This window comes from Mycetomoellerius zeteki, unplaced genomic scaffold, assembly GCF_001594055.1.
Source record: "Mycetomoellerius zeteki isolate Tzet28-1 unplaced genomic scaffold, Tzet1.0 scaffold106, whole genome shotgun sequence".
Classification (NCBI taxonomy): Eukaryota; Metazoa; Arthropoda; class Insecta; order Hymenoptera; family Formicidae; genus Mycetomoellerius; species Mycetomoellerius zeteki.
This window is the reverse complement of record NW_017255975.1, coordinates 3932807-3958271: the sequence shown is the minus strand read 5'-3', so window position 1 is coordinate 3958271 and position 25465 is coordinate 3932807. Positions and strand designations below refer to the sequence as shown.

Below are 25465 nucleotides of genomic sequence, written 5' to 3'. Positions count from 1 at the left end.
CAACCGGGCCACTAGTGCCCGATTGTGTTTTTGGACTCTAAAAAATCTAAAAAATTCTGGCATACTTTTTCAACATTCAAAAATATGATTTTAGAATAACCCGAAACGTTTTTCACATTCATTGTAAGTGTCCGAATCAAGATTTCATTTTCTTACAGAGAAGTTCTAGCATTCAAATTTCTTTTTAAGAACGCCCTTCATTTGTCACACTCGGGACAGCTGGTTTCAAGTTACTATATACTTATTGTTGCTTAATAGATACAGAGTGTACGACATTTTCGTTCTAAAGACGCTCTGTTTCAATTTGACACACGATCCTTGTTTATCAAATATACGTCAAACATCAAAAAGACCTCTCTATTGCGCTCGCATTCATTAATAATTTCACTTGTGTGTGACGCTATTGTGTATTTGACAATAACGTCAATCGACATAAACGCAAAGCTACTGATATAATAATTAATATAATTAACGAAGCTATTGATATAATAATTAATATAATGAATAAAATATAATATATAATACATCCCAATATATTTTAATAATTTATGCATTTAATAATTTATCCTTTTATCAAACACCTGGGACTTTTGTCTCTATGAAGTTCACCAACAGATGAGGGGAAGTATTTTTATACTACACGTAGAGGCGTGCATTGACGTATGCGTTTATATCCTACGTCCGGAGAAGTTAAAACACTATCTGCGCCGGATGAAGATTAAATAAGTATCGCAACATGATAATGGATCCGGGTTAAACAAGTTGTGTGTGTTACTGATGGAAAGAACAACATTTGCAGGGCGTTTTCTTCTAGATCTTCTCGTACTACTATCTCGTATTATAGTACTCTATCGTGAACCTTAAGAAAATTTATGTACCACTTAAACGTATCTGTACCTGACTGAAGTGCCTGTGGAACTTCTTCTGTCTCGCGCTGCTGGTAGTCGGCGACGACCTCGACGAGGCTCTGCTAACCTTTGCTGGAGTTTGCACGCCGCCAGCTGCCATCGATGGAGTACTCCTACTCAGTGGCTTTGAAAGGTGACTGAAAAAAGAAAAATAAATAAAAATATACAAGGGAATTTTTACCGATAGATATTAGATATTGTATTTAACTTTTAAGTACATATTGAAGAAAAATACGTCGTCCGATCGTGTGATCAAAATCGAAAGTATCTAAAAAGATTAAGTATTTTTTTTAATACTAAATAATTGTTGAGATATAAAATTTACATTAAGAATTAAATAAGAATATTGTAATAATTACTATAATACTAGTTGTAAAAAATAATATAATTATTAGAACATAATAGTAAAAATAAAATTTACGTACGCAACAATAATTTTAATTACAAACATAATTTTTAAAATAATAATAAAAATCCAGACATATTTCTCTGACATACCTACATATTATTAAATAAAATTGTATATATAGATCAACTTCTTCATGCGTGAAATTTTCATGACTCTAAAAATTCAGTTAAAACATTTCCCTTTCTACTGACTGCGTTTAATGTCGTTATATTAAGAATGCCTTACACCCTCAAAGATATATTATTAGGTAAAAAGAGAATATATACTAGTGTTTTGCTTACATATCTAAAAATTTAATATATCATTCGTATAACTAGAAATTGTTTTCTACAACATTCAGTTGAAGTCTCCGGAAAAGGATATCGAGTATCCGAAAAATCTTCTCAGAGGTCAGGACAGTAACGCTATGTGTGTTATGAAGGTTATCTTTTTCATACATTATCGAAACACATCCGGACCGATGATGCTGTTTAACGTGTTATACAACACTCATTTTTGTGTACCGCCACTACGTTCGTATAATACGCAGAATGTTTGAGATTTAAAAATCTTTACTAAACAATAATTAAATGTGATAATTAATTGTGACAAACTTCGGAGATTTAAGACACTTCGTTTCTAAACTAATCTGTAATTAACTTTATTTCCAATTTACTTTGACGCTTAAAAATTGTCGAGACATTTAACAATTTGAATTATAAATTAAAACTATGAATTAAAAATAAAATTATAAAGGAAAATTTCGATTTAGATCTTCGTTCGAGGAAACAAAATCACAAGATTATCATTATATTATATCTTATCCTCTATTAAAGCTTAAGAGTAATATTGTATTACTCTTCTACATCTTATCTTAAACTATATTACAAATAAATGAGCAAATAAAAATAATCACTGCTAACATGTTGGAGTTAATTTGTTCGGAGATTGCCCTGTTTCTTTTTCTTATAACGGAAAAACTCCACAAATCGTTGCCACACATCTCCGCTCGCGTCCCCATTGTTAAATTTTTTATTGCACTTCGTTTTTCGCGTTTTACAAATTGAAACAATCTCATGCGTATGCTCTTTTATTGACACAGTTTGCAGTTCGTACAATGGACCACAGTGTTGAACGATGAAAAAACTCACGTATCGTTGAAAAATGCGAAAGCCTTCACCTTTGAAAATTTCAACATAAGCTGGCTAGATAAAATATTTATTTTATTTAAATTATTTCATCTAAATTATTTTAGACGAACGAAGATTATTTTTTTTGTTCAAATTATTTTTTCTTCCAAGCATTGAAGAAAATGTATAAAGAAAATACACAAGTTAAATTACTGCATCAAAATCTACATTTTTCGCTAAAAAGTAGATTCAAAATTTTAAAAATTCTTCACATTTTTTTGCCAATTTAATCAATAAAACAATTTAAATAAATTTGTTAGTTAAAATAATTATTTAAAATAAATTATAAATAATTCACAGAAATTTATACCTTCGTAACGTCTATCTGAATTCACATATTCTTTTTGAACTCAAGTATTTGAGTTCAGAGAATATTTAAAGATATAAAAAATATAAACAACACCCACTAAATAGTTTTCTCTTTCTTACAATAAAATTAATTATAGCAAAATAAGATTCTTATTTTGTTCATTAGAATACTGCTTTCAGAAATTCAAAAGTATTCAAATGATTCAATCCGAATCACCGATTCATCTTCCCGATCGCGTCGCGTATCGTGCGATTTTCGCACGTGAAGATGACCCGTCCGAAGCGTAGCGTAATGCGTAACTGGTTCACGATCCGTGGCTTAACAATCCGCTGCCGGAGGCAATGATAACACGTGGGAGACTGTCTGGAGCGGCCGTTGTGCCATCTCGCTCGATTAAGAGACTCGCCGGAACCGAAACGAACAAAAAAAAAGTCACATGACGATAACTGACGGATGCAATAAGCGGATTCGATGATAATAAACGACGAGATAAACATGGCAGATAGAACTTCGAATATGGTGAGATTCGCGAAAGCTAATGGAAGGTCGGCAGAAATACAAGCGCGAGTTTCACAATTTGGCGAATATAATTCCGTAAAAACGTGCACAATTCAAGCGGCAGGAAACGGAAAAATTTTTTCTTCCGTTACTACAACATCTTTGTCCGTTCAATAAGATCCGTGACATATTGCACGTCTCCCTCATGTCACTTGTATGCTTTTTTTTGGAATTATCTTTCGTGATATATACCGCATGCGATTGTACACAGAACGTTTGTAATCTATAGGTTTGTTCGCGTCGCAAGCTCCAACATGCTCCAACATGCTCCTACCGTAGCTCCTACTCACTCTATCAAGCGCGTTGGAGTGAGTAGGAGCTATGGTAGGAACATATTGAAACATGTTGGAGCTTGCGACGCGAACAAACCTTATCATGACAGTTATCAGAATTGACCTCCAGTAATTCTTCTCTTTGTGAGAGATGTAATTACTTCTATACAATAAATGTAGATAACAAATATATATTTTTATGTAGCGCATTAGAATGAATATTAATGAGAACTTAGCATAAAAACGTAAACATATTTATCTGTAATACTTATTTCTTTCACCAGAATTAAAATAGCTAGAAAAAGTAGATGCGTGAATCTCTTTATAATTAAAAAGTTTCAAATTAGTTGAACCGGATTTGTAAACACTGAAAGAAATTGTATATATTACTCTTTTAATAGGAAAAAAATTGTCATGTTTATATAACAAATTTTATTAGAGTGAGAGGAGTAGGAATTTTACAAAAAAAATTTTTTTTTGTAAATTTTTACTCCGAACAGTAATTTAATATGCGTTTTTGCGTGTTTTGATTTTAACATTGTACATCGATTTTCATGAAGAATTGTATCTGAAGAGGGCTCAATCTTGTAGCCGAAACTTGTAATTTGAGTATCTGTGAGTGATTTAGAGTTTTTGTTATTTGATTGTTATTTAATTTATTTAATTAAATGTTTTATAATTAAATTCAAACTGATTTTAACTTAATTTATTTTCTCTAATTATGTTTACTAATTTCAAACTATATTTATAATGGGTTTGACTCTTATTTTGCCCTTTATTTATTGTTTTTAAAAAAAATTTTCATTTTATAAAAGAATTTTCTACAAAAAACTACGGGAGAAATGTTATTATATTTTTCGCAAAAAGAAATTCTTTTAATTTTATTTAAGAAGACTTGCAAAAATATTATCAAGAGCGAACAACGAAATACTTACACTTTGTACCAAGACGGTTTAGTCACAAAAGACAATTTTTCCCAGATAATACGCGCGACGTCATGCTTTGTACTGTAATAACCGTTTACACAGCATGCATGGAGCGGCTATTGTAAGAAAATGACCGCAAAACATTCCCATACGATTGAACTGTTTCAAAACACAATTCTATTCTCGACATGATTTAACGCTACAAGTGCTGTCTAACTCCGCGGTATTTAGCGTTAAACATGCGATGATAATGTCGACCTATATCGATGCTCTGCTTGCAAATTGCTCCTTTTTAATGCACGAGAGACGAAAATCTGGTTTTTCAGGTCTTGTATTATCTATTAAAATCGATGTATTTCATCGATTTTAATAGATAATATAATACAAGACCTGAAAAACCAGATTTTCGTCTCTCGTGCATTAAAAAGGAGCAATTTGCAAGCTGCATTTAATAAACATTTCATTAAAAAAACAAAATGTATTATGTAACAAAACGAAATAACGTATGATTAAAAACAGATGTATCTAATTTATGCAGTTAATACATAGAGTAACTCCGATATAGATATACGTCGCGTCTAACAAAAACTTAATTTATCAAGTATCATTTACTATGTTTAAAGTAAATAAATTATATCAGTAAAAAAAACTTTGTATATACCATCTATAACTATTATAAAAAAAATATTAGGAGAGAAAGAGAGAGAGAGAGAGAGAGAGAGAGAGAGAGAGAGAGAATATAATATTCGAAAAATATTTATTTTTATATTAAAATTTGTGAAATCTTTGTATTTTTGCCGTATATATTACTGAAATCATAACACAATATAACATACTAATATAACATAAAGGCATATAACAGAGTAATTGCGAACGGATTATCTCCATTCCTCCTATTTTTTCTGCAGCGTAAATACCTTAGTACTCTAATCTAAGTATCTTATTCTAATCTAATCTAACGAAGATACTTCTTACACATTTGTGAGAAAAAAGAACTTTTTACAATCATAAGCTCTTGATCATGTATGCTCCTTAATAAATTATTTACTTTATAACAGAATAATTCACTTCAATGCATTCCAGATTAGAAAAACAAGTTATACTTCTTGATGATAATAAAAAAAAAAACGTTAACTGCATGCATTTCTAAAATTATTTCCTTTATGAGTCTTCTGTTTAAGTTACACCGACAAAAGAGTGGTCTGACTTCGCTAATATTATCACGGCAAGTGTATCATAATAATATTTGAATGCCATAAATAAATGTAGTTATCAGCGGCATTCGATTATTATGATGTGGCAGTTATCTCGAGAAACGTATTTCCCAGTACACAAACAAACAAGTTAATTATACGGTCTTATCACGAAAGCATATAACACGTCTCTTACTTTTCATTATAATCTCTCTCTCTCTCTCTCTTTCTCTCTCTCTTCCTCTCTCCCTTCCTGCACTCTTCTGCAATTCATGTACAGATGTGACATTATCATTTTTTTTTGCTTGGTGATAATTTCCAAGAATCGATAACGCACACTATTTTACGCGCAAATTTGACTTGCGGAAGCAAAGTTGACAATAATATTAAAAACCATATCAATAACATTAATTCAAAATTCGTATAGAAAATTATTTATCGTTCTTAACAATAGAATATCATCAGCAGAATATTGCTCAATTTCCTGCTACGTACAATAATTATAAAACGTAAGTTGTCTCTCTTTTTAAATAAATTAAATATTGAAATAGATAAGTATATATTGATTTCAATATTTTATTTATTTGCAAGTATTATAATATTTTAATTATTATAATTCAAAAAGGGATAAAGCATTTTATTAACGTATTAACTATGTCACATGATTTATATGTGTTGTATCTACAATCCTTTTACTTAAGTAAAATAAATATTTATTTCGACTTAGTTTCTCCCTATTTATTATAGTTTCCGATTTGTTTATAGGAAAGTGTATAATATATAACATTTATGCACGCGCCAATCTTAAAACAATATGTTACTTCACAGAAATATATTGAAACGCCGGAGGTATCACTTCGTTTCGTGCAAGAAACGCATCAGGTTATAAATCCGCGTTGCAGCAAGCGCAGCGGCGTCGAGCGAGCTTTACGACAGAGCGGAACCTCACCTGTCATTACATTTCAAGGCCGCGTGACTAGGGCTCCTCGGAGGCTGAGGATGGCTGGCGCCGGCCACGGTGAGTTGAGACCCGCTGATCGATTGTTGGCCCCCGGCTTCGGGAGTGGTTTGTAAGGGCGTGCTGGGTGCCGATCGCGCGCCTATGGACCCCGCAGACCTGTGAACAAGATGGAAGATAGGATTTGAGAGAAATTGCAAAGAGACTTGGAGAAGGGAAGCTGCTCGACGATTTTCAGAATTTTTCATCCCTTTTAGGCATGTTTTTTCATCTTAAGAAGAAATTGATTATAAATTTCATCAAAAATATGCCAACAGCATTTATTTAAAAAATAATATAATTGCAAAAATTTTAACTTTCCCAGATCTCTTTTCTTAGTTTCTCCTATACATCAATTAGAGTGGAAAGATATCAGTTAAGTACTCAGTGAATCAGTTTTTCGACGCAGCGTCATTTCTGACGAGTAAATATAGTAATCATTTCAAGATTTAAAAATCGATCGATAAAAGTAATACTACTTCGATTTTTTAGTTTCATTTTGTTAAAATATAAAATAAAAATGTAACGTTGGGGAAGATTGATTTGTTAAAAAATTACACGCGTATGCTGATAAAAATTTATATATCAATTTTGTTACATCCATATATTATATTAGATATACAGTATTAATATTAACTACAATTATAAAATAAGCTTAAGTGATTTCTATGATATATTTGTGTGCAGTCAGTTCATTAAATAATTCTATTTTAAATTTCAATATCAAGAGTCTTCATATCGTATATCGATCTTTAATTTGGATAAAATATCGATGACATTATTCACTTCCTTTAAAAGTTTATCTGTCATAAATCACCACGTACCTGGCCCTGATAAGTGGGCGAGACGAGAAGCAAAGGTTGATCAGCGCCTGTGTTTCGAACTCCATCATCGCGAAAAAAGGCCAACGTTACGAAATATTACTGTTACATTATCTCCGAAATAGTATCTGCGAAAAGTTTCCTTTTCTGAGACGCAAGAAGGCTCTATCACGGCTTGTATTAGGTAGCTTCAACGCCGGTTACCAGTCAATCGGCAATCGATGTGAGCTCCGCGAGCAATCTGCGTTGTTATCAGACGGACATCGGCAAATATCGAAGTGAATCTCGATAAAAAAATATTATTATCGGAAATTGCACGAACGGGAGACACGAATCGACGGGTTGATTCATCGATATATTTAACAACATAGTTGCAATTTTCCAAACAGCGACTAATGACGTGGCTTATACTGCACTACCATCACATCTGCTCGACATGATAACGATCAATTTTATCTGCTTTTATCTGGCTTATCGCTCAAGTTGAATAATGAGCGCAACCGTGGAAATAATCGAAGTAGTGGGCAGAGATTAATATGAAAACAGAAGGGAAATAGTGACGAGTAATATTACTACGAGTCGAGTTTAAACGAATTGGTCACTCGCCAATTTTAGCGGATGCGAGAAGAGAAAAGGATAAAGACGAACACCAAGATCAGAGACGAGAGAAAATCGAAGAGAAAAGGAAAAAGGGAAGCTGTCTGGATGGAATGAAACCAAACGGGGCGAAAGGACGAGGTGACTAACGAACCAGTTTCGGTCCTCTCTTCATACCGCGAGAATAACCACACCTCACTACATAGGTTGGTTCAACGAGCCAGGCCAGACTGCCTTTAACAAGCGACAGCGGCTCGCCGTGATGCACAATGAGGCGAGCGAGCGCGAAAAAAGAGGGGCTCTCGTTGCGAAACGGAACAACCGCAGGCTCCGTTCAGTAGAAACCACGTTCGTATCGATACTTCCTGAAGATCCCTCTTTTCGATTGCCGCCACTTAGCACCCATCGATCTCACGGCCAACCTTGCGAGGAAGAAGATGCTCATCTTGAAGCGGCGGTAATCTCTTCGGTGAAGAGAAGACGAGTATCTGCCTCGCGAGAGCGATCGTACCGAGCCAGCGGTCCAATTCTCTCGTTGTGAAAAGTCTAGGGGTCGAGATGATGATCGATGTTGATGAAAATGGACGGAAAAATTGCGAAGTTTGAGCTCCTTGAGCACAAGGAACGAAGAGTCGGAGAAGCTGATGAGGAACGAGAATCACGAGAGTCCGGTACTCCACGGGCCAGCCGGGATATCAGACTGGTCGTGGTTAGGCATGCTCGAAGTTTCTTACCCATCGGTCGACGTTATGACCTTCTTCATAATTGACAAATCCGCGGATGTACATCTGTCTATGTAATGGGAGCTCTATAGCTCGCGTTCTAGAGTACCTACTTGTACTTAAGTTACATGAGGTACCGCGTGATCGGATCGAATATCACGTACGTTAAGACTTAAGAGACACGAAGACGGAAATCAAAATTCATCGATGGTGAATCATTTATAATGTTAAGCGTTACTATTTGTTAAAATGCAGAATAGGTATTATTAATAAAATCTATCTGCAAGAATATTGACCAAGTTCATCTCTAAAAGATTATGCTACTTTTTTGTCTGCGAAAAGAACGATTTTGCTAAAGTATCTAAAAATTTAGTTAGATACGAATCTGAAAATAATTTTGTCAGACTATCAAAATAACTATGTATGCCTAAAGTACATAACACCTAAAAATCGATGATAATTTGCAAAAAGTTTTAGCATTCTAGCAACGAGTTTAAGAGTCCTATATAATTATTTTGATGATCCAAACAAAATTATTTTCAGATCCGTATCTAATTAAATTCTTAGATACTTTGGCAAGACTATTTTTTCATGTGTACATAAATATCACTATATCCGCAATTATTATTATGTAAAAGATATTGAAAGAAATTAATTTATATCGAGAAAGCATTTTATAATATTGCATTTAAAGGATATGAAGGTTAATGAAAAGAAATAATCACTTTAAAAAATCCAAGCTGTTCTGTATATTTATAAATTATGCAAATTGTTGTATAATATGGATGCTAATTAATGTTCGCAATTATATATGCAAATAAAAAAATAATCTATGTTATATATAAAATGGATTATATTTTAATTTACAATAAGAAAATAATAATCATTATTGTAATTACGATTACGTAAAGCGTAAAAAAAAAGATACATGAAACTTCGCTCCAGTTTGCGTCACTACGGATGTTTGAATAAACGTCATTCCGACAAATTGATGCGTGCGGAAACACACGCTCGAATTTCCCGAGCAACGCGACACTTCACTGAACAGGAAGAAAACGCAAAATATTTAGCTGTTAAGCATTGGTGCCTTTAAACTGGAAAAGAGTATGTATGCGTCAACTCGCATTCTCTGGCACTCTCCCAAAAGGTCGAAACGCTCTTTCTCTCGTGCTGCACATCAATAAAGGATGGCGAGAGGAATGAGAGAACACGTGTTTTAATGTATTTTCAAGTTTCCCGCACGGTCTAAAAGCGAATACCAGCAATAGCGAAGCAGATCGAATCTTATATTACTCTCGTTAAACGGTATTAATAATAATCATCAAATAGCAATACCATAAAGTCGGCATAAAGCAAAAATATACGCAGAAAAATGTACGAAAAAATTATATAAATATAACCTTTTATACATGAAAAGAACGATTTTGTTGTAATATTTAAAAAGTTAACTAGATACAAACCTAAAAATAATTTTTTGTTTATTAAAATAATTACGACAAACTAATTACTAGAATATCAAAACTTTTTACAGCATTGCTTAATTATCGTGCTTAAGATTTCTACGTAATTATTTTGATAATTAACAAAAAAATATTTTCAAATCTGTATCTAGTTAAATTTTTAGATACTTCAGCAAAATCGTTCTTTCCATGATATACTATATTTTTAATTTTTTGTTTTCATATATATATATATATATAAATGAACACAAAAGGATAAGAGTAAAAAATATAAAAATATGAAAAAATACAGAGATAAATCAAGCAATCAGTATAATTACAGATAATTTTGTACTACAGAAATAACAATATTAAATCAACTGGCTACGTAATGTGGTTCGCCTATACCCCAATTGAAAGCAAACACATATGAATAAAAAACATGATATGAAATTGACTTATTAATCACTTAAGTCGCGAGATACGCGATTGATCGTTGGTTACTTTAGTGTAATGGCACAAAGTACGAGTACACGTGCGCGATGCCGACGTGCCGGTCTCCGGGAAGTGCAGTTGGGACTATTATTATCTTATACCACGCAGTCACGGACATATAACACGGAATTTGATTATGGGCTCTCTACCTCCCCCTCTCTCTCTCTCTCTCTTTCTCTCTCTCTTTCTATGGACATGATATCAATAAAGCGATGCCCACCAACGCGTAGTCTCGTGGCGGCCTACATTATTGAGATGCGCCAGGTGTTCGCCGATTGCGCGAAGTCTTTCTTGAAGGCCGCAAAAAGACGTCACGCGACATGACACTTGTACAAAGTTTTGTTTTTGTTGTATATCTGGAAGAAGTCTGAAAGTTACGTTCTGTGCCAGGACACTGCGTAACTCGGTGCGACAAATGGAAATGTTTCTAGAAAATCGATTCACGGGGCAATCCAACATAGACAAAAATAAACGTACAAAGATATCGTCACAACGACGATATCCATTAAATGTTATTAAAAATGAAATAAATATTTAAAGTAAACAATTGTAAATGGAAATTAGACTAATAAGAATAAATCATCACAAGAGTAAGAAAAAGAATCATTTTCAAGGATCTTGATGCTTAATAATATTCATATACATATTTATTATTTGTTAACATAAAAATTATAAATTTATATATAATTGTATAATTTCCAAGATTATCTTAATTTAAATCAACAATAAAGGAAAGAATCCCATTCTCAGTCGAAACTTGGTGCTCAATAATATTCATAATGCAAATTTGCAAGTACATATGTATTCACAAATTTACATATGAATGTTATTAAGCATCAAAATCCGCTTCGACTAAAAATCGAATTCTTTCTCTTATTTAACTTCAGTTAAAAACTCTTGAAAAATCATATAATTATATATAAGTCTATATATAGCTTTACGTTAATAGATAATAAATGTATTCAAATGTGTGTGTGTATGTATGTGATATGAATAATGATCAATAATTTAATTAATTTATCCGATTTATATAATTATTGTAGACATTATAGACATTATAGACGATATTTTGAACTTATTCGTTAGATATTATTATTATCAAGGCTCGAATAAATCTCGATAAATGTCTTTCGAATTTGCGTAATTTTCGAGATAATCTTCAGCATGCAAGACAAACGATTGCAACGAGTCGAGATAATGAGACAGAGAAAGACACTTTATTTCAACATCACGCGAATTGTCGGAAATACACAGATACGTAGATACTGTTGCATGCATTTCCTTGAAGACGAATACGCGTTTGCATATTTATCGTTTCAACACCATCGATCTGTCGGGGACTGATTTCTCGAAGACATGGGCTTTAACGTCTGCCTATTGTATGAGAATTATGTACGTGACACACGTCTTTTTTAAAACGCGTTTTCTGAGAGATGAATGCAACGTCGATTTATTTATGATACCGCAAATTATTATGTGAGAGAATATATTAACATAACTAGTTTTTATTTATCATTATTGTTAGTAAGCTACATATACTATCAAATTAATGATTTTTATTATAAAAAATAACCAATTTTTTTGTAGATTTTCTACACAAATTAAAAAAATATATATGTACAAATTAACCAAATGGATAAATTTTTAAACATTTCTTATAGATATAATTTGATTTGGTAAAGTAAATATATATAAGCAATGAAACTTTTGACGTTTATAACATTTGTAATTTATGACATTTGTAAAAAAAACATCGATAAATGTCATAAATAGCACAAATGTCATAACAAAAAATCGTATAAAAGGATTTTACTTCGATTTTGGAACGCTGAGCTACTTACATTTCATTCGAATAACAAACTTATTCGGAAAAGGCCCTATCGATAACCCATACCGATAATCTATATCGATTTATCTACAATATTTTGCAAACATATCGTAGTTGATGAATATTATCCAGATAAACGTGTATTTAATCACAATTTTTTACTACTTTTTTATCTAATTTTCGACAAACGCAACTACAATATTAACCAATATTAATATCTTTCAAATTTATTTATAAAAATATTAATCCTTGTTTTATTCGTGCGTTCACCATTTGCTAATATTGAATTTTGATGTCAATAACACTTTAATCATTTCCTAAAATTTTACGTGAGAAAATTTAATTTAAACTTCCTCTGTTAATTTAAAAACATTAGGATAACAAACTCCTGCGTGCAACATTTGCGCAAGTATACTTTATTGTATACGATGCGTCTGAAAAAATCTGGTTTACGTAATGAATACGGTCGCGTGGTACGAAGCGATTAGTCATTGTTGCGAGTTCGCAAAAAAAAGCACGTGTGATCTCTCCTCTCATCAGCAAACACCCACATGTACATATATATACATATATACGACGCATGCTCGCATCCATATTCGAGAGCTTCAGAAGGTTATTTGATCATCTTCTATGATCGAGAGATACCGTACATTTCCTCATTTATTAGCTGATGTTTCATTGTTCTAAGAAACTTCTTAAAATGATAATATCGATATTGAGTAATCAACTTTTATGCTTGGGCTCTAATAGATTATTATTATTATACACAATAATAAAAAAGATAATATTTTCATAAAAAAACGAACAATAATTGAGAAATTGAAGCTTCTATGAAATCATTAATTTAATTAATATGTAAATATATGTCATATTAGATTAATGTAATACTACTTATATATAACTTATATGTAATACTTCTTGTATAGGTTTTAAATTATAAATACTAATTATACAGTGAAATAAATTATATTGAGAAGTTTTATATATATATAAATTATATTTGAGAAATTTTATATATTTATATTTTTATGTCATTGTTTATATATATAAAAAAAATATTAATATGTAAATCTTCTCACAGAATTTCGAATTTTTTCATCTTCATCGATAATTCTCTACATTTAATAGAATTTATATTCTAATATACATCCACAAATGAAGTCAGGATTTTGTGTCAAATAAAATTATGATAATAAAATAAAATGACAAATTTCGCATGTAAAATTTAAGAAACAATTTTCTACGTTCTCGTTCATTCCATCTTTGATCATTCAATTTTGTGTTTCAAAACTAAATCTGATTCAACTTAACTCTTTTCTAAAAACAGAAAGCATAAAACATTACCTAAAAATGTTTTATTTATTTTATGTATTTATACATGTTTCAAATATAAACGAGATATTTATTCGAATAAACGAGATTTCATCGTCACGTTCAGACATTCAGACATTATAGAAACAACAAATCGCGCAAGCCGCTGATTATACAAGAGTTCACGGCATTGTCTTTCTTCGAAAGAAAAGAAATCACGCCAAAAAATATTCCCAACGCGTCACCGTATAATCTCGTGACTAAGTAATATGCATCGAAGAGTCAAGGTTCTTGCTATGGAAATACGAAATGATCCATGGTCTACAATGATTTGATAGATCTTCGCAAGAAACTTTATGTGCTACGTAAAAACCAAAAAAACATCTCTAAATAAATTCGATTTTTCTTTCCGACTTTTTATCAAACATTTTTTTTAATTAAATTGAAATTAATTAAACTTCTTTGTTGTTTCTTTTGTTTACTTAAAATTATCTCAAACTTATCTACTTTGAAAAAAAAAAACAAAATCTTAATTTAACTGTTTTACTTTTAAATGTATGTTCAGAATTTTTTATCGTCATCATTATGATAGAAATTCTAATCTAATATTGAATAATAATGAGATCAAAAAACTGCCATATTAATGGCTTGTTTTATTAAATATTTATTTAAACGCAATTCATCAAAAAATCAATGCATATTTCATCAACTATTCTACAATCGAAATCAAAATACTAATTAACTAATTATATAATCATATGTTCATTATATCATAGAATAAAATAAGTAAAGTTGAACGATCAAATCCCATTTAGGAAATTGTTGAAAGAAACAATATAAGAAGATTAGATCTTTCAATTGGTTGTACAATCCTTTATCACATATCTCGTAATGACAAAGCTGAAACATTATTATGTTAAACATATATTCCATTTTGGACTTACATTACGTTTATCGGACACGCGAGTATCCATTTGTGCCTACATCAACAAATCCGTAAAATCCACTTAACGTGGCTGCTTGCAATATCATCATTTCGATTTACGTAAATATTATCGCGTGTATAAATGCTAATGCCTAGGAAAGGAATTGCCACCGTAACGCATTTGCGCGGAACACAGGACTTTAGCATTTACGGTACACGCAAAGTACACGATAAACTAGATGTTGCGAAAGTCTCCCTATTAATAGTACGTACATGTGTATCGATCGTGGGGATACACCTTCAAGAAAGCTTGGCGAATCAATCTGCGCAGAATGGATTACTTATTGATGATCCCTATATATATTTGACCACTCTCGAATCTCATCTCACGAGCATTTTTGTCTGTGTAAAAAACGCTGGATGCACGATTGTAGATGCACATATATTTGATATGCTCGCGCTGGTATAAACGAGAGGCACTATCTAATGGATATAAAAAGATAATATCGACTGACCTTCAAAAATAGATTAGGAGATTACTATATCGTTATTGTGAATAAATATCCCGATAACACGCAATTCGATCCTCGCGAAAAGAATTTTCTCTCTGTGCATTTCTGTACGATTTCTTAAGCAATTTGAACGTATATCATTTTGCAAAATTCATGTTTGAATCTCATGTAAATTTCATACTAATCATAAAGCTTAATAACAAAATGATTAATTCATAGTAATGTATATGAGTTTAGCAATGTAACGTTTGTAATAATATTTAATTAAAAAAGGTTTCATAACGCAGTTTATAATTAACAATCCGGTTTTTCTACATTTCACACGAAAATATGTTACTTCGGATAATTTATAATATTTGAAATTATAGAAATTACATTTAATAATTATAAAAATTATAATGTAATATAAAATTTAGCTTCTCCGCTCTTCTCTCTATCTCTCTCGTGTTTCGATATTGTCATACCAATGAACTTGAACAAATCCAACGCATAAAAAGGTCAAACAATGAGAAAGCTAAATTAGAAGATATAACAAAAGGAACGTACTTGCGATCAAATTATAATTTGCCATTCAATATTTGGAGAAGAGTACATCACATAGATCCGTATTTCATAGCGGTTGTACGTACGAGTATTTTATAAAGTGTGTAACATCCGGAAAGTAACATAATTGCCTTTATATCAGGAAGTTTTCCGAGAACAAAAAATATAGGACTATTAGTTTTACCGGTCAATCCTACGCAAGTTGTTCAAGGATAAAAAAAACAGAGATATGCTAAAGGTTCCTTACTGACCTCTCATCAATTTCCCGAATACAGCTATAAGAGTATCCGCCTCAACAAAGTATAATAATATTACAGTATTAATATTTGTATATATAATAAATAAGATATATATAACAAAGAAAATATAAAAAACTGATTAGATAGGAAATAATAAAATGATACATATGATAAACTAATATTTAAAATAATAAAAAATAATGACTAATGAAAAGTATTTATTTAACAAGAGAATAATACTTATTTATTTACTTATTGTATGAAAACGGAGAAAATACAAATGAAAATATCGTGTATTATATATACAGCAAATATTAATACAACATTCGAGTATTATTATATTATCAAACAGTCATTTCATCGTTCTATATACTATAAAATATTGGTAATTGATCTCTAGCAATCGACAGCCCCATTTCAGAGCAGTAAATATACATAGCATCAGCAGTTACACGTGTAAAACGCGTTTGTACTCGACCTCCATAAACCGCTCGATACTCCAACTTGAAATTTTAAACAATGAGTGTCCTTACACGCGCTTATCCTCTCGTCTTCACTTTTTCCATTACGTTGCACTATTCTTCACCTTCTGTTCTAACTAGCTCACGTTTAACCAACTCTTAAATGCATCTTGTGAAAGAAGCGATTAGTTGCCTCATGTTACAAAAACAAGTTAGTCCATAGTCACAAATTTTTTAATTTAATTATATTTACAATTTTCTGCACAAAAAACTTTTAACATTATTAATAAAAATTAATTTCAATAAATTAAATTATCTAAATTAGTGATCAAATTAATATTGAAAATAAATTTAAAACATGGTATTTTTAATTTACGATATTGTTTAATATTTTAGGTCATTTTCATCCATTTCGCAAAACCTTGAAGTACTAATAAAATCACGACCTTCCTAGAACATATGTACAAGATCTTGGCAGAGCATTCCGTAAACTTGTCAAATGAAGAAAAATAAACGAAAGGTAATTGGAAGATGAAGTGATCGCGAAATATCGTAGCGTTCGACAGAGAAGAGCATTAAATAAAGAGGTCATGGCACAGTCAAGGTTGCCACGAGGCAGAAAGTTTTCGCGATGGATGATGCAGAAAACACATTAAACCCGTCGGTTGCAGATTATATTGTCAGCTGAACTAACATTACGTTCGACAGGCAGGCCTTGTGAGAAAAAGTGTACGTCAAATCAAGATCTTAAATATAATACGTAGCTAAATATCATTTTACTATCTATTTATAAATTCTAAAAATAATTTTTAAAGGTCTTTCAAACTTAAAAATCTTTAAAAATTATTTTCCTTAGTTAGAGAATATTTTAACAAATTCTCTTCATTTTTTAAAAGAAATTATTCGTCAATATAAATTCACTCGCGTTAAATATCATCTTGCACAATGTTAAGTAAGCAGAAAAATTACGGACTAAGTTCTACCGACAACCTGACTCTACGTGTTTTAATAAAAAAAAACACGATTGCAATAATTGCATATAGAGTTACATGGATGTTTTTATTTCTGTGCTTCAATAATGCGTGGAATGGTTTTATATTTACGTACTCTGGAATATTTTTTATAATATCTGTTATTAGATAATTATATAGGAAATGCGAGCCGTTTAAAGTGTCACGTGTCGATGATATAACAATGATAGCGTGTTGTCAAGTTTAATCAAAAGTATATACATATATCACATGCGAGAATTAATTTCCCAAACCATAGTTAATTTTATTTATTAAAATATATTAGTTCATTATTAGATTATTAAAGTTTAAATAAAATAATATTTTAATAATTGAATAAATATAGCTTGGCTTTTTTGTAACTTACTTTTTAAATAATAATATACACATAAAATGCATATTTTGCCATAAATCATTTTTTGGATCTCTATTTTCCCGCTATTTGTAATCTATATGAATAAATAATGAAATTCTATTTGAGTTACAAATTTGCATTTGCTTACGTCACGCCAATTTCATATGAAATTTCCGCAAGCTGTACCGTCTTCGTGATTTAGACAAAACGGTATATCGCGTGTCTTTCTTCGTGATATAACAAATATCTGGTTTTGATAAAAAGATGCAATACGATAGTATCGAATTTTCTATACAATTAAGTATTCTAAATAATGGTTTCGATCAATTTAAAATAATATTCTATTTATTATTATATTTTTTTATATTTCAATAAATTTTATAATAGTAAATATAAATTAATTTTTTCTTGTTATCTAAAATCTAAAAGACTGAAAAAATAATTGTAAATATTTAATGAAATATTTTAGCGTGTATCTACCTACTCCACATAAAAATGTTTTTTTATATTTCTAATTAAATACAAATTTCTACAAAACATTTTTTCACAAATGCTACAATCACTATTTAGACTTTAATGAAATTCGCGAATTTAATTATTAATTAAATTAATCGTTCGAATTAAAGTAATCGTTCAGTAGTATAATAAGTAAAGAGTAAAGAGAATGATGAAACAATTATTAAATTATTAAATTAAACTATAGAACGCGAATGTAGATCATCGATTTTGCTAATAATGTATTATTAGGTCAGACTGAATCTTGTTCCTCAATGTTACGTGATTATTGTGTTATATTGTTACGGAGAGATTAGTCCGAGTTATCGTATTTAGTTTTGTCGATATGATTTCGCTGTTTATTTAACATACTGCGTGCAAGATTAAATTCTTATCTGTTAATGATGAAAGCCACAAATAGAATATAAGCATCAGAATTGAATTGTTGCAACTTATTGTTTTAAAGCTAAACAAAAATTATTTCCAATAATTAGTATACAATTTACTCTTTCAATATCTCTCACAATCTTTAATACCTTTTGGTTAATAAAACTGTCTTAAATTAACTTTTGTGGACAAAGTTTAAGATAAATTTAAAATTACATATTATCAAGATTTCTTTAATGAAGAATTGTTGTTCGATGCAAAGCTTTCCGTGAAACTTTAGCTATTTGCATGCTTGGTATTATGCTATATTTTATCGAACAAATTATAAAACAACAGTTATTAATATTGAAGTATAAATCTCACGATATAATTCTTCTCTTCAATAAATGAAAAAATATAAGATATCTAATAATAAAAAAATTTTCAGAAAAATTCTTATGACAACCTACAAATTCATTCGTTTAAGAATTCTTAAATCATGTATATTTACGATGACACATAGCTCCACCAAAAATAAAATAAGAGAATCCCAAGAAAAAGCGAGCGCGCGATTTTAACAGATCCCCAAGATCTGTTACACAATAGAGTCGCAATTCGTAAGCCGTAAGAAATTAACCAACCATTTGTCGATTATTTTTGTCATATTCAACTGTGAATTGGCAATTTCTTACGGCTTACGAATTGCGATTCTATTGTGTAACAAGCCTAAGAGAAGCTCTCGGAGAGAAGCTCAACGTCTTTTCCTACGATGACCTATTAATTCCGACAGGGCCGCGATGATCCACCGACGCATGTTGTGAATGAAGCGGTCCGGAGTGCGGAAGTTACGGCGATCGCAGTATACAACACGACGGCCGGCTGAATAACAGAGCAAGCCACGTGAACGCGCTGTGAAAACGAGCCGGCGACGGCAGCTGCTACTGCGCCCGCGAACGAGCTCGCCCCGAGACACCGCGCCGCGCGCCGCGCCGGTTCCGCGAGGTCGTCGTTCTACGAGCCGAGGAGCTTAGCGGTATATTTCTCTCTCTTCCGTACGCCCCGAGACCATCGCTGCCGTCATCCGTCGCCGCTACTGCTGATTGACCCTAGAAACTCACGAGCAGCATCGCGTATGATGACCCCGCGTATGATGAAAAATTCGTGCTTGTAAACATTGCAGCTAGTTCCGCAAATTTTCTCGGAGATTGAAACAGAATAAGAGAAAGAAGAGAAAAAAAAGAGACCAAGAGAGAGAGAGACTGGCGTATGTAAAGAGAAAGAAGATTAGAACTTAAATTACGAAAAATATATTTAAAGAGATGTTCAATGTCTACAAAAGTAAATGTAGATTAGAGTATACACAGAATTAAAGTACAAGTGAAAAAAAGTACTAAATTACATATTTCTTTGAACAGTACTGAGTAAACATTTACTTACGGTAAATAAATATTTACTCAATAAAATAATAGTTAATTTAAATTAATAATTTTTATATCAATCAAATATGTCTATTATACATTTAGTGAATTTTATATTTACTTAGAACTATTCAAACAAATATTTATTAACATTTAGTATTTTCTTCAGTGTATAATAAAATGATAAAAAAGCTTATATCTTTACACAAGAAAAATTATTTAACACTAGAATTACTGATTCCTCGCCCACTGATTGCGTGTCTTCCTTTTCATTGCGTTTTATACTGCCGCTGTATGTTTTCGTTCTTATTTGTTATACATCAATACAGTCATCATTATTATTATTATAAGCACCAGTTTTTTCACTAAAAGAGCCAATTTTTGAAAAATCAAAAAAACTTCAAAATCCTATCTTTTCACATAAAAAATATAATATTAATCTATATATATATATATAAATAATAAAAACAATCAATGATAACCATTTAATACTTTTAGATTATTTAAAAGACTTCAATGCACGTTTCTAAAATAAGCTGTTTAAAACTATTTTAAAACTATTTTTTTCATATGTATAAATATCACTTATATTATATACATTTCTGTGAATGTAATAAATAATTTCAGAGAGTTAGCTTCATAATATTTCAATTTTTGTTCATTAATTTCTGTAACAATAATACGTATGAGATATATTACTTAGAATCGACATTTTCTGATCGATGTTTGTACTGACAATATTTGGTTAACTAAAAGTATCGTCGCTTCGTATTTCAGGGAAATATTAATGAAGACACCACGCTCAACTCATATCGTCGAGCAACTATAATGCGTAACTATAACGGTTCAGTCACGACGAAACCGTTCTTCACTGGGTATAAAGCTGCCTGTTCGCTATTTTGGGTTACAACCGTCACGATTCGATCATTCGTAAAACGAGTGTCCCAATTGTCGGCGATATCCAGGAATTCGAAATAAAACGTGTTTCAAAGTAGAGCAAAGTAAAAATCGTATTTCACGTCATAGATATTTGTATAAATCCATGAAAACTACTCAAAATAGACTCGTTAAGTATTAAAAGTTCCAGGGTTAAAGAGGTTCTCACGCTTCCTAATCAATAAACAGTTTAAATTCTTAAAATTGTATATATATATATAAAACAATTGAAATAATAATATCGAAAATATTATCAACAATATTAATTCACTAATGTCATTATACATAATCATTATTAATTTTATATGTTATTAAGTATCTTAAATTAACAAAAAGTTATAAGACGTTTATTTAATGATAGGGTTAGTCAGTATACTTGAGATTATACGTCTTACTTTCAAAATAGTGCACGCGGCAAAATATGCAAATAATAGAAATAATATAATATCACAATTATATGACATAAATTTAAAAACTGCTGTTGATAAGTTTAATATTAATACTTCTATAAGTAATATGCATAATCACAGACACATGCGTTGATTATTTGACAAATATTCTTGCTTTTCTTCATCGAAAAATATAAATTCCTCTCAAATTGTACGATCAGTTTAGACGAAATTTTACCAAAACGAACTTAAGTGTTTATTTTGTAATATTATAACGTTTTTAAAAGTTCTGTTTTATACTTGCAAATGTTTCAAATTAAGAAAAAATATCTACGGAATAAGGTTTGGCGTGTATAGTCGGGGCCTAAAAGGTTGCAACATTTTTTTTTTTTTCGATGGGTTTCGGAATGGAGCTTGCTCAAAGAGCGATTGATTCTTATTCATGGATCGACAAATAAGAACTAATCGCTCGGTGAGTAGGCTGCATTCCAAAATTCATTTTAAGAAAAGTATTGCAACCTTTTAGGATACATTTAGAATTAAATATCTTCAAAATAGTATAGTAAAAATCAATTAAATTTTTCTGGATACTTATTATATTATTGATATAATCACTTTCGTATCAATAACATAATACTTAGAATAATTTGGTTTTTATGTATACAGACTTGTCTTATATTTCATTAAACGCGAGAACCTCCTTGAAGATAGTAAACTGTCGCTTTTCAAGTGGGACGGAATTTTAAATTTGAAACTTAATCATCGGAAGCAATTTCTAACATGGAAAGTTAAAGGAATTAAAGAAACTACCGGTACGAGATAATCACTAATTTGTATAACACATGTAGCGTTTAACAGAAATGTAATATAGATAAGCGAAAAATATATTATGTATAATTATTTTTTTTTGTGGCTCGATGAAAAGACCGGCACTTATAACTATACTCACGATTGGATCAATTGTATCAATTAGAAGATTGTTGCAACGCTAGATCGTCGTATCATTGTTCGCCGACATGTCGACGGTTCGGCACACAACAGCGAACTATCCTTCCTTTCGGGTCACGTCAAAATTAGAAACGTTCATTTCTTCGTGTTAGCGCACAACGAAAATACACCGCAGTGAATCCGCAGCTTTTCATTAGAACACCGACTGTAACTCTGTTATTTTTCCTCGTTTCCTGCGATTAATTAGAAACTTGCGAATCTGTTTTTACTCATGATGTAACGACGCAATATGCGTCACGCGAGAACTTTTTGCCGATCATCGACACGCAAATATATCATATCTATATGAATATTCATCTTCATCGACCATCCCTGCGTCATTTTTTTAAATGTTTTATTTTTTGCATCTGTAAACGCTGTAACTACTTCATTCACAGAAGTCGTTATAGAAAAATTAATACCGTCATATAAAAAATATTCAATATCATAGCTGAACTTATTCATTTAATTTTATTGTATATTTTAAAAAATCAGATAAATCAATCATTGTCGATGTTTAGAAATTAAAAAATAAAATATTTTAAAATAATTTTAATTTTTATAAGAGATCTTTTGATCGATTACACATAATATTTTTTGAGACCTTGAATTCGAAGCAAGAATTAAAACTTTAGTAAAGGTTAAAAATTTGCTTTATAAACGAGTTTGTTATGTAATATCAATTCAAAAGCTTCTTCTTTCGAAGAAGGCTAAGTTTTCAGTTGGTTATAAATTAAAAAATCATAAGTGAAGAAAAGTCAAATCTGATCTAATTGAAACTAACGTCATCAAATTTATAGCTTCCGTCACGCTACATCAAAATTACGAATATTTCATTGGCAACAATAATGTTAAATTAATATCTTAATATCTTGAGAATTTCCTCGAGCATATTGACTGCAAGAGGAATAATTTCCCTCGAGCGAATCCATGTGTTGTATGAATAATCGACTCGTGCGTTTTGCAAAACTAAATGTTTTATGGTCGAGAGATATAGAAAACGAAAGAGAGAGACACGAGACGCGTAAGGCCGGAATCGCGGTCGGTCTCTCGTTGCTTTGAGCATCGTTGGCCTCTCCTCTCATCTTCTTCGTACACAACCTGTGCCAGTTGTTATGCGCTTGCGACGTCAGTGACCCAAATAGGACGGTGCTAGTCGAGAGAAAAAGGAGAGAAAAGGAAAAAACATGTTCTCTCGAATCTATATTAACCCTTGCGCGATAAGGCGTGCACTCTAACGCGAATCTCCTTCGGTAATCCTTTTCACGCGTCCGTATTTAGCTCAGGAGAAGAAATATCGATGGACACCGTGATGGCTGTCTTTGTCCAATGACGCGAATTTAAAACGCGTAAAGCAGCGTCTACAATGAGCTTTTGGGTATAAAATTTAAACTTTTATCCTTAAACCGTAAGAAATTGACTAATCACAGTCAATCGATTATTCACCTCACATTCGACTGTGATTAATCAATTTTTTTAATTTCCTTTTTTAAGTTTTGTACCTTAAAATGTCATTGTAGATAGCTTGATAGACACACGAAATCTTTTTATCCAGTGACGTATTAGCACCTAGGCTATGTATGGCAACCTAAGCTATGCATGGAGGCGGCAAATTTAGGTGAGGAAGCGGTATTTTTTTTAATTTCTAAAAAAATTGCCAGTTTTTGCCAAATACGAATGATTAAAAAAAATTGTTTACCAGAGGTAATAACCAACAGAATATAGAATTTGATTAATTTAAATTAAATTACATTTGAAGCTTGACAAAGGGCAGCAACAATTTAATCGCACAGGGGTAGCATGAGTCCTAATCCAGCTTTATTTTTATATCGATGTTATAAAAAAATTATCAAATATCTGATATTCACAAATATCTGAAAAATCTGATTCCGCGAATGAGAAAATAAATTCATTATTTCACTTTCGTAATATTTCCGATATTTTTGGTAATATAAACTGTCTATCATTCAATTTGCAATATACAGTAATGGATCTGGTTAATTCGCAATGTCATTCCGTTTTCAACAGAATTCGAAATTGATATCGCGATGCAATTCATCAGAAACTGCATCGAAATTAATACAGAGAGAGATTAATGCAACTTAAATACATATTTTAATAAAATTTGAAGATGTAAATAAGGCACGAAAACAATAATTCCGTAAAGCAATAATAATTCCATGAAGCGCATCAAGTTACATAAATTATAAGATATAATACAACGAATTGTACGATTAGCGGTTTTATCGTATCATACAAATTGTCATAATTCGGTCTCTTTACTAATTAGTTATCTGATTGATTACTCATTTACTGAGCTAATTCTAAATGCAAGACTAAAAGCAATCTACTCTAACAATTAACAAATATAATGTGCTACTTATATGTAAATTTATTGTTTATTCGCATCTTCTGCCGATTTTACTAAAATATCCATACATTAAAAAAAAATTATTAAATTTTAGTATAATATATTTCTTTGAATAATACTAAACAGTAATTTACAGTAAATATTTACTTAAATATCTATATCAATAAAAAAATTGTAGTTAAATCAAATTAATGATTTATGTTAAATAAATATGTTTACATTTAATAAATATTTACTTAAAACTATTCAAACAAATATTTATTAAAATTTAGTTTTTTTCAGTGTATTTTAGAAAAGTAAATTGAACAATAAAAAGTATTTCTATAAAAGCAACTAAAAGCGGCAAATTTATAAATTATTTCAAACTAAAAACACTTTTAGGGCGCGTTCACACCTTGACCGGAAAAGCAGAAAGCAGAAAAGCAGTTAGCGGCTAATCATAACTCGATCGCGCTGGTAGTAAGTAGTACAAAAAGCCGAAATGTAGACTACCAGCGCGAATT

At 31.0% G+C, this 25465-nt stretch overlaps 1 protein-coding gene across 2 annotated transcripts in view; it reads right to left on the bottom strand.

The window, feature by feature from the left end:
• Positions 1-25465, bottom strand: part of LOC108724413 (uncharacterized membrane protein C20F10.07) — a 70396-nt gene that overhangs the window by 4494 nt on the left and 40437 nt on the right. The window contains exons 4-5 of one of the 2 annotated variants that reach the window (XM_018450777.1): positions 6695-6862; positions 898-1045 (exon numbers count right to left, since the gene is read on the bottom strand). In XM_018450777.1, coding sequence (XP_018306279.1) covers positions 898-1045; positions 6695-6862 — 316 coding nt within the window. The remainder of the gene's footprint in view (positions 1-897; positions 1046-6694; positions 6863-25465) is intronic. The other variant, XM_018450786.1, reaches the window with a different exon arrangement.